Raw genomic sequence first — 10,719 nt, forward strand, 5'->3', positions numbered from 1 at the left:
TGTCACTCCGAGACCCTGAATAGATCATTCTCTCAGGTTCCAAGTTTCTTTCACATTTAAAATGAAAAGGTTGAATTCAATCTCTTTCAACATTATGAAGACATTTAGAGAGCCAACTGTGGAACTAAGTATTTCAAATAAAGCAGAAGTTAAAAAACAGATTAAAATATAGACAACTGTTATTCTTCATAATAACTGTCAAGACTTGACAGCTAACCCCTTCAAGAGGCAAGTTCAAACCAAATCCTATGGAAGAAAATTATTTTTAACTCTACAACACAGTATCACGTGAGGAGGGCTAGAATGTTTCCCACTTAGTCAGGTAAGTTCTATATTAATTCACACTCTACTTTTCATAAGGGTTCTCTAAATCCAGCCTGCCCATTTTACAAAATCTACTGTACCACTAAGTGCAGTGCCAATGAACAATGAATCTCGGGCAAGTGGAGTGGACTTGCAAGTTAAAAAAAAAAAAAAATGTATGTATGTATGTATATGTATATGTGTGTGTGTGTGTGTGTGTGTATATATATATATGACGTACAAGAGACAAATGCTCGAAAGAAAAGCCAGCCTCTACAGACACCACTGCCAACAAACTACCAACAAGTTTTCAAAACCTATCTGTATACCTTTATCCTCTCCACTACTTTGCGAAGTAAATAAACCAAGTAATTTTATTTTCATCTGATTTATGAAGTACTGGGGGTTCAGAAAGGTTACCCGACTTGCCAAGTCACAATGCCAATTCCTGGCAGCACTGGGGCTATCATCGGGGCCTAAGGTTCATAATTCCCAATCAGGGTACTAATCCCACTATTTACACATCTATTTACCTGGCACTGTTTGTCCTCTGGGACCCTCCTGCTCTTGCCCTCCGTGAAGTAGAACTCCTCCTACTCCTCCTCGCTCTCACAGGCCCCACTCTGTGGTCTGAAGTTGGTCGCAGGAATTCCAGCATGCCATGAAGTCTCTGCAGCCCACTGATGAAGCTGTTCATTGAATCCAATGAAGTCACTTGGGGAGTGTGGTTAGCACCAGATCTCGGTCTAAACTCCTCTAAAACTCCTGGACTGAGGTTCCCCACAGTCTCTGTTTCTGAGAGCTCCACTTCCTCTAGATCAATAGGTATCTGTGGAATAGGTGGAAGCAGCGGCACTCTCTCTGGGCTGTTGATCACCTCCTCAGGAATGGGTTGGAGCAGAGGTGGTCCTCCTTCGATGCTGACCACCTCAGCAAGTACAGGATGCAACATGGGTGGTCCCTCCTGGCTGCTGACCTCCTCAGTATGAGGAGGCTGGAGCAGGGGTGGTCCCCCTTGGCTGCTGACCACCTCAGCAGGAGCAGGCTGTTCTGCAGCACCATGATCTAATTGCACCTGAAGATCATATTCCATTGCTTCATGAGCCATCACTGAGGAAGCAATATTTGTAAAAAGTATTAGTAAAATGTATCAGCTACATGGCATGTTTTATTTAATTATGTCTATCATTTAATATTTAAGATCATTCTTGACAAAACTGAGAAACTTAAAAAGATGATTTTAGCTCTTTTCTTATAATAAGGACTTTTAACCAGTTATCCTGTTTGCCCTTCGAAAACATAAAGTCATGTGATCATGCTGCTGCTGCTAAGTCACTTCAGTCGTGTCCAACTGTGCGACCCTATAGACAACAGCCCACCAGGCTTCCCCGTCCCTGGGATTCTCCAGGCAAGAACACTGGAGTGGGTTGCCATTTCCTTCTCCAATGCATGAAAGTGAAACGTGAAAGTGAAGTCAATCAGTCGTGTCCGACTCTTCACTACCCCATGGACTGCCGCCTACCAGGCTCCTCCGTCCATGGGATTTTCCAGGCAAGAGTACTGAAGTGGGGTGCCATTGCCTTTTCCGCATGTGATCATAGCACTAGTCTTTAAAAGAATCTATAAAGTAAGAGAATTGAACTATTGAAAATAATCCCCCAGACCTCTTGCAGTTCTGTCATGACCTGTATATGGACATTTACTACAACAAATGCATACAATGCTATATTTAATTTTAGTAGGCAATATTCATCTTTCATGGCACTAAAGTGCAAAAAATAAACACAGAAAGAACATTTCCACAAAATAATTAATAACTCAAAATAGAAATTTACCTATTTCCTCCAAAAAGGCTGAGCAACCTTTATTTACTTCAACTTTTTCATTACTTTTGTTTTCTGTCTCTAAGTCCATTTGTTAGTCCGTTAAATAAATATTTATTAAGCACTGGTTATGTTTCTTTCATTATTTGTTTCCTGTCTCTATTCCACTACATTAGTCTATTTTTCAAGAAATATTTAAGCATCTGTCATATAGTCAGACACTCCACAGAGGCAAACAGATAAGTGGATAAGACCCAGCGTAATACAATTTACATTCTAGCAAATGAGAGAATAAACAAATCAATGTGAAAAATTATATATTGTGCCATTTGGTTTTGGGAGTGGGGGGCAAGACACAACAGTGAGAGGTGGCCTCTTATAAGTGAAAATCAAACCAAGACAAGAAGGATTAAAAAAAAGTTGGCCATATGAAGAGCCAAGAAAGGGTTTCAGAAGAAAATTAATACAAGGTGTCTGCTAAGTATGGGTTTAGTGCATCAGAGAAACTAGGAAGCCCAGCATAACGAGCACAGTAAGAAAGAGCAGACAGTATGAGATTTAATATGAGGAGTGAAGTTGATGATACACGACACTTTCACTAAAAGGCCTTGGTAAGGAGTTTCTTCTGTGTTAGGAAAGGACTGTAGGAGAGGAAAAGTGCAGGCAAAGTGACCACTTTATAGTAGCAGTGGAGATGGAAGAGTAGACAGCTTTAAGAATCCTCAGTATAGTCATGCCACTTAAAATCTTGGGAGAGATTAACTACCTAAGAAGGAACTGAGATAGAAGAAAAGCAGGCCAAGGACTAATACCAGAGACATTAACATTAAAAGGATAACAGTTATAGGAAGAGAACCCAGAAACCAAGACCATGAGGTAGGAGAAAACCTGGGAGAGTGTGGTGTCTTGGAAGAATGATGCAAGGAAGGGACAGTCAGGTGTGTCAAGTGCTACTGAGGGGAAGAATAGCCACTAGATTTAGCAACGCAGAGGTGACAGATAATCTAGAAAAGAGCTGTTTGCCGAAAGTGATGAGTAGAGGCCAGACTGGAGTGGTCAGCATAAATGCAGAGAAGTCCAATAAACACAGAGGATGAAGTATGTTTTTCTTTCCTAGTCATTCCTGAAAATCCATGAACATGACCCTGATCCCCTTGCAAGAAATAGCATTAAAAAAAGAATAAGTCACAAGCACAAAACAAAGAGCGTATGAGACATACAAATCAGTTTTCCGTACCAATAACTGGTAGGACTGCGTGCTACTGAAAAGCACGCTAATTTCCACTGAGGGAACTGTAGAAACCACATATCACAGAAGACAGCATTGAAAGATGGAGATGGAAAGGAGGATCAGCTGAAAGCCTGTGAAAGTAATCTGTTCCTCAAGGAAACAATAAAAAAACATCTCTCCCTATGCTGCAAAACTGGAATTTTGAACCACACAGACTTAAGACCAGCAGTGAAAACAAGGAGTTAAGTGAAATTTTACAAACTTTCACAAGTGTGAAACACTTCCAACCCTTCTCCCCAGCTGCACAAATCCAGAATGCAATATTCTGGTTTTTACATATTCTCTATGCCTCAAGGCAGTAGATTAGAGGACTGTTCTCTAGAGAAAACCAGCTGAAGAGAAAAGATCTATAAATACTAACACTTGTAAATCTCAAGAAAATGGCTAGGTCTCTGTCCTTACATCTAATGGTAAAAGTCCCTTGGATGGTAAGGTTCAGTCATTCATATACAGCTTCCAATCAGTTTTCTGGGGGGTGGGGGGGGTGGGGGGGGTGCTCTCTGCAAAACAAACAGCCAAAGAACAACTGACATTCAAGAAAAGCCTCCAACATGAGAGGAGACCAAAGCAGACAAAGAGAAGAAACTTGGAAAAACGAAATGTGATGCAAGAAATGGTGAAAAGTAAGTAAATAAAATAAATCCAAACTTAAAATGCCAAGGGAAAAAAATCAAAATAAAAGCTTTAATAGAAGGATTGCAAAATAAACCTGAAGAACTGTCTGAAAACAAAAGACAGCAAAAAATAATATTAAAAGGTTAAGTCAGAATACTTGACTAACTCAAGTACAAGAACGAGAACTCAAAATGGAGAAAAAAGTGAAGCAAAACCTCTGGTCAAGACGGAACCATAAACTTTCTTCCAACTAAGAATTCCAATTCAGTAAATTTCCTCAAAAATTATACTGAAAAGAAAAAAGCAGACTACAGATGAAACTCCGTTATTAATTCCATCTTTAGGGCACTTAAAAATATGCAAAACCACACTACTATATGGATTTATAAATATAAGGTAGTATAAAACAAGCCCAAGCATGAAAAACACCCAATTCAGGAGAGGGAAGGTGCTGGGGTACATATGAGGTTTTGACTATAGAATTTATTTATTTAAGAAAAAGAAAGAAAGAAAAACTCTACCAAAAGGTCAAAGTCAAGATTTGTTAGATAGGGGTGGTGAATGCACGAATCTTTTAAAAATTATTCCGTGCACTTTTCAGTATGCTTAACATTAAAAAGTGAAATTTCTTCCCAAGATATGCCAGTTCTGATTAGAAAACAAAAGTTCTGATGAGATGTGAAAGGCCCAGAGCCAAATCCCAGCCTCATTCATCGGTGTATCCTACACAAGAAGTACACAGTAGATGCTAAAAACTTACTGAATTACCCACCATACATACACCTAAAAACGCAAAACCAATCAACTTCTAAGAACATATCAGCACCCAATATTGACAGACAGAAGAGATAGAGAACAACGTCATCCTGGAAGAAAGTTCTCTACCCGGCGCCGTGCTGGAGCAAAGCTTCCCCATCAATGTGGGCCAACACAGAACCCGCCAGGCCTGGGGTTGAGCAGGGGCGCGTCGGCGGGTCCCCCCATGACGTGAGCAGCCCGGTCCTAGACTTCCCGCGGTTTTCCCAAGCTTTCTTACTCAGATTTCAACCAATGTCCACGCTAGGTGCGATGAAGACTCCCAATTAAAAAGAAGACGAGGCGCGGGCGGGGAGTTGGGCCGACCTGGGTTCGAATCCCTGTTCGGTCACGTCCTACCTGAGGCCCTTACTTAGGACGGTTGCCCAGCTTCCGTGTTCGACTTATTCGTCTTTAAAAATGTGGGGATGATACAAGTATTTACGTCACAGTGTTGCTGTGAGGTAAAGCTGGATAGAACGATAGGTCTTTCGTTCAACTTGCAAGTGAGGCAAGTAGCGGGCACTCCGTGGGACAGCAGTTATCTGCACAGGAAGAGTCCGAGGCTCCATTCCCTGGAGAGCGACCAGGGACCTCTGACTCCGGGCCAGCGACTTCTTGAACCCTGCCCCGCGGCGAACTCTGTTCCTTCCAGGAATTCGGAGTTCCTTCCTTCCCCGCCCCCACCGGCACCTCGGGGGGCGCCCCAGCAGCCCCGAAAGAACGGGAATTTAGGTGCCTCGGCCCCGACCGTTGGGGCCGCCCGGAGCGCCCAAATCTCCTCAGACCACCGAGTTCAAGCCCGCCCCCAGCCCAACTCGGGCCCTACGCCCAGGGACCCAGGGGAAGTCGTCCGGGACCCAGACGCTCCAGGCCTGGGGAGAGGCAAGCGCCCACCTCACCTGAAGCCAGAGCACACGGTCAGAGTCGCAAGGTCGCCGGAGGCGCAGCAATCCACTTAGAAAAACTTGCCGGAAGGGCTACCACAGCCATTTGCCCGCCGCTCAAGCTGCCCGCCTGAGGTGCTGGCTCGGCCTACTCCTATTGGGCAGCAGTTCCAGCCGGTAGCCAATAGCCTCTCTTCTTCTTTCTTTGGTCGCCGCTGACTGAAACAGCGGCGCTCTCATTGGCTGACTCTTCGTAAACGCGGCAGGCAGGACCACGCGCAAGGAAGCCTCGTACAATTGGTAGAAATCAACGTCCGTCAACACGCGCCCAGCCCCCAAAGAGAAAAACGGAAGAAGGCTTTTACCGCTCTTTATTTGAACTTTGTGGCGGGAGAAAGTTGTAAAGGAAAGATTTCTTAGTCCATTTTGAAAATATGAAACTATTAAAACTGTGCCTCATGCTGTTTCTCCCAAAATCTTTGGTGAAGAAGATGCCTGTCACCAAAGCCAACCTTAGCATTTGTACTTTTTTTTCATCTTCCTGCCTTTAAGGGAGCTTCTACTGAGCAAGGTTAGTATGAGGAGTAAGGAATTTTATTTTGTAAACAAATACAAATTATGGAGTAGAAAGAAAAATCTTTTGAATGATTCTCACTGTTGTATAAGTAATGGCAGAGGAGCCTCCAGGGAGCGGACCCTCAGACTCTAAATGTGCAGATTAGACAATACATAGACGCAAAAAAGAAAAATTGTCTCCAGAGAAGTCATTGTTAACTCCGTTTAAAATCTTCATCTATCTAAATATGGATATTTAAATATAGATGGAATTGTTTTAATCTTAATATATCTTGAATTACTTTCCTTGTCAATGAATACATAGGCACATCATCAAATACTGAATGATTCTTTAAAAAATTTTTACATTAAGAGTTAATAGGTAATACTCACATAGCAAAAAAAATTGGAAAACAAAAAGGACAGAATTTGGACAACTATGCAAAGAGTCGGACACGACTGAGCAACTGAACTGAACTGAACTGAACTGATGAAAAATACACAGAATGTTTCTGAACAGTTCTGAGAGTATATTCATTTATGATCCACCTAATGGTCATGTTGGGTGCTGAAGAATTGATGCTTTTGAACTGTGGTGTTGGAGAAGACTCTTGAGAGTCCCTTGGAATGCAAGGAGATCCAACCAGTCCATTCTAAAGGAGATCAGCCCTGGGTGTTCTTTGAAAGGAATGATGCTAAAGCTGAAACTCCAGTACTTTGTCCACCTCATGCGAAGAGTTGACTCATTGGAAAAGACTCTGATGCTGGGAGGGATTGGGGGCAGGAGGAAAAGGGGACAACAGAGGATGAGATGGCTGGATGGCATCACCGAGTTGATGGACGTGAGTTTGAGTGAACTCCGGGAGATGGTGATGGACAGGGAGGCCTGGCGTGCTGCGATTCATGGGGTCGCAAAGAGTCGGACGTGACTGAACTGAACTGGTCATGTTTACTAATTAGGAGAATAAGAGAATAAACACACAAGCCAGAAATTTATAGTCTTGTCTCCAACCTCCAAAAGTTTCCTATAATTAGAGGACAAAAGTGTTGGTTGTGTTCCATTTTAGGGGAGAAATTCCTGTTTACAACTTAGTGGGTGATTACTTACAACACCAACCCCCCTGTTGCACTATGCACCACCTCACGGAAGAGTTGTTTAGATGTATGTCTTTTTTCCCCTTCATCAAAAGATAAAACTAATGGTATATTAGTTACTTATTAGAAACTACATGATGGTAACTACTGTTATGGATCTGAATGTATAAATAAAATGAAAAATTTGAAAGAATTCTCAAGGTTAAAATATGCCAAAGAAACTTAACACTTGTGGTAAGCCTTCTCCCCAGGCTCTGGGGAAAGCCAATAGTTTTCCTGTAGCATTAGGAGTACCATCATTCATTCATTTTCTAGTCCATTCAGTCAATAAATACTTCAAAAAAACAAACAAACAAACAAACAAATACTTCATTACCCAACTCTGGTCTATATGGTATATTATATATACACTTAGTTGTTCAGGGAGATTCCCTGGTGGCTCAGATGGTAAAGCGTCTGCCTGCAATGCAGGAGACCCGGGTTCAATCCCTGGGTCGGGAAGATACCCTGGAGAAGCAAATGGCAACCCACTCCAGTACTCATGCCTGGAAAATTCCATGGATGGAGAAGCCTGGTGGGCTACAGTCCATGGGGTCGCAAAGAGTTGGACACGATTGAGTGACTTCACTTTCTTTTCTTTAGTTGTTCAGTTGTATACAACTCTTTATGACCCCATGGACTGTAGCCCACCAGGCTTCTCTGTTCATGGAATTCTCCAGGCAAGAATGCTGGAGTGGGTAGCCATTCCTTTCTCCAAGGGATCTTCCCCATCCAGGGATCAAACTCGGGTCTCCTGCATTGCAGGCAGATTCATTACCACTGAGCCACCAGGGAAGAGGGATATGGTATAGAAAACAGAGACGACTCTTGACTCAGTGGAAATTACATTCTACTAAGTGGGGGTAGATCATAGACCAATAAACAAGAATAAAGTAGGTAATTTCATATGGTAAATATCATAAAAGTTGTAAACAGAGGGACATGAATGGAAAGTGCTTAGGAAAATCCTCTTTTCAATTGAAGATTCAAGAAAGGACTCTCTGAAGTGCTGATATAAGAGCTGAGATCTGAAGACCTCAGAAAACATTTGAGAAAGGTGCATAGTCCATAAATGACTATAATAAAACAGAGTAAGGTAAGTGCTGTGATGGCCATGTGTGACTGGATAGGACTTCAGTACACCTGGGTTCTGCCTCTCCTCCCCGATCATTGCTACTATTTTACATGAGGTGCTGCCCATTTTCGGACCTCATTTTTTGCATGGCAAAATGGACTAAAATGAAAAGTTGTCCCTGTTTGAAGTGCAGCAAATCTAGAAAACAAAATGTTGCAGAAGTTCAAAGCAGGTTGAGGGGAAGAAAATCTCCTCTACCAGATATTAACAACCAGAACAATGGTGGTCTGAAATTCCTCTGCATTAGCCTTTTAGAATGCTATGGGAATTGAAGTGTGCACAGGTTGCTATTAATATGCACTAGGAATTTATTCTCCATGTTACCACTATTCTACTAATACAGCATGAGATCCCAGGAAGTTGCCTTGAGTGGATGCAGGCTTCATGGGGTTTGATGCTTAAACAATGTGGAGGAACCTCTTAAAGACTAAAAAATTAAGGACTTCTCTGGTGGTCCAGCAGTTAAAAATCTGCCTGCCAATGTAGGGTACAGGGGTTTGATCCCTGGACCAGGAAGATTCCATATAGTTTGGAGCAACTAAACCTGTGTACCACAAGTGAGCCCAAGCTCTAGAGCCCGCAAGGCACAACTGAGCCTGTGTGCCTAGAACCCATGCTCCGCAGCGAGAAGCCACCCCAGTGAGAAGTCTGCACACAGCAATGAAGACCCAGCACAGTCAAAATAAATAAATAAAAAATTTTTAAAGGACTACAAAATTTAAAATACAAAATTACTTCCAACAAAGGCCAACCATCTCCCATTAGGCAAATCCTTTAACAGACAATGAATAAAAGCTCTGGATAAAATATTTTTAAAAAAACAGCTACCTGGAGGCACTGAAAAGCAGCTAAAGGCAGGTAGAAACTACAAGGGGGGGGGGTCTATAATTGGAAAAAAGAGACAGCAGTAGGGGAATCTCCTGCCTTTTCACGGCTTTTGTCCCAAGGGTAAGACCCCATCAGCCCATTTGCAGTGGCTAAAACTTGGAGAGAAGCTTTCAGTCTAATCTGGTTGACAAAGTTTGGAGCCACCATAGTAGTTAGAAAGTGAGAGGGAAAATTCAGGCAGGGAGAAAGCCAGAGAAGAAAAGCCTCAATTCTGTATATAATCTCTGCCCAAATCTCTATCTTACCTCTGAGTTAGGTGGAGCAGACTTCAAGCAGCCAGCTAAGCCTAAAAGACTGCACAGCGATGTGCAGTCATATGTAAGCAAGTAAAGGGGAGACACAGTTTGGAATTTAAGTCCAGCCAAATTAATTGCCTGAAAAAAAATACTCTCTGAAGAACTATGACACAGTTCATACTCTCTGTAACTATCAGGAAAAGTATCCAAGAAAAATTCCAAATTACTGGAGGTATGAAGATACTTGAAACATAATCCATAATCAAGAGAAAAGTCAATCAGTGGATACTAACCCCAAAATGACCTAAATGTTGGCTTTAGCAGACAAGGGTTTTGAAGCAGCTATTGTAACCATTGTCAAGGATGTAAAAGAACACGTTTATAGTGAAGGAACATGAAAGAAATCTCGGCAGAGAAATAGAAATAACAAAAATAGGACCAAATGGAAATCCCAGAACTTAAAAATACAGTATCTCAATTTAAAAACTGACTAGATGAGCTTAATGGAAAGTTGGAGACAAAGAAGAAAGAGTCGATTAACCTGAAGCTACAGTAACAGAAGTTATTCAGTCTGAAGAACAGAGACGAAAAAGTGAAAGAACAGACCTTCAGAGATCTGTGCAACAATATCTAGAAGTCTAGTATGTATGTAATTGGAATCAAAGAAGAGAATAGGGAAGAATAAATATTTGAAGACATAATAATCCACATCTTGCCCTCAATAAAAAATTAGCTCAAAATAAGTCATAAACTTAAGTATAAATTCTAAAACTATAAAATGTACAGAAGAAAGCAGGAGAAAATCTTTATGACCTTGGGTTAGGCAGATTTATTGGATAACTCCTAAAGCATGACTCATGAAAACAAAAACTGACAAGCTGGACTTCAAAATTAAAAATGCTCTTCAAAGGATGTTGTTAAGGTGAACTGAATCCTGGTAGAAAATACTTGCAGGACTTCCCTGGTGGCCAGTGGTTAACACTCTGTTCTTCTACTGCAGGAGGCAAAGTTTCAACCCCAAGATCCTGCATGCCTTGTGGCATGATCCACCCCCCGC

General features: G+C 41.9%; 1 protein-coding gene across 2 annotated transcripts in view; it reads right to left on the reverse strand.

The window, feature by feature from the left end:
* RFWD3 (ring finger and WD repeat domain 3) overlaps positions 1-5,899 on the reverse strand; it is a 34,141-nt gene extending 28,242 nt beyond the window's left edge. For both annotated transcript variants that reach the window (XM_055551853.1, XM_055551852.1), the window contains exons 1-2: positions 5,730-5,899; positions 837-1,413 (exon numbers count right to left, since the gene is read on the reverse strand). In XM_055551853.1, the coding sequence (XP_055407828.1) occupies positions 837-1,411 (575 nt within the window). In that variant the 5' untranslated portion in view covers positions 1,412-1,413; positions 5,730-5,899. The remainder of the gene's footprint in view (positions 1-836; positions 1,414-5,729) is intronic.
* Between the last annotated feature and the right edge of the window lie 4,820 nt (positions 5,900-10,719).

Source organism: Bubalus kerabau, chromosome 17 (assembly GCF_029407905.1).
Source record: "Bubalus kerabau isolate K-KA32 ecotype Philippines breed swamp buffalo chromosome 17, PCC_UOA_SB_1v2, whole genome shotgun sequence".
Classification (NCBI taxonomy): Eukaryota; Metazoa; Chordata; class Mammalia; order Artiodactyla; family Bovidae; genus Bubalus; species Bubalus kerabau.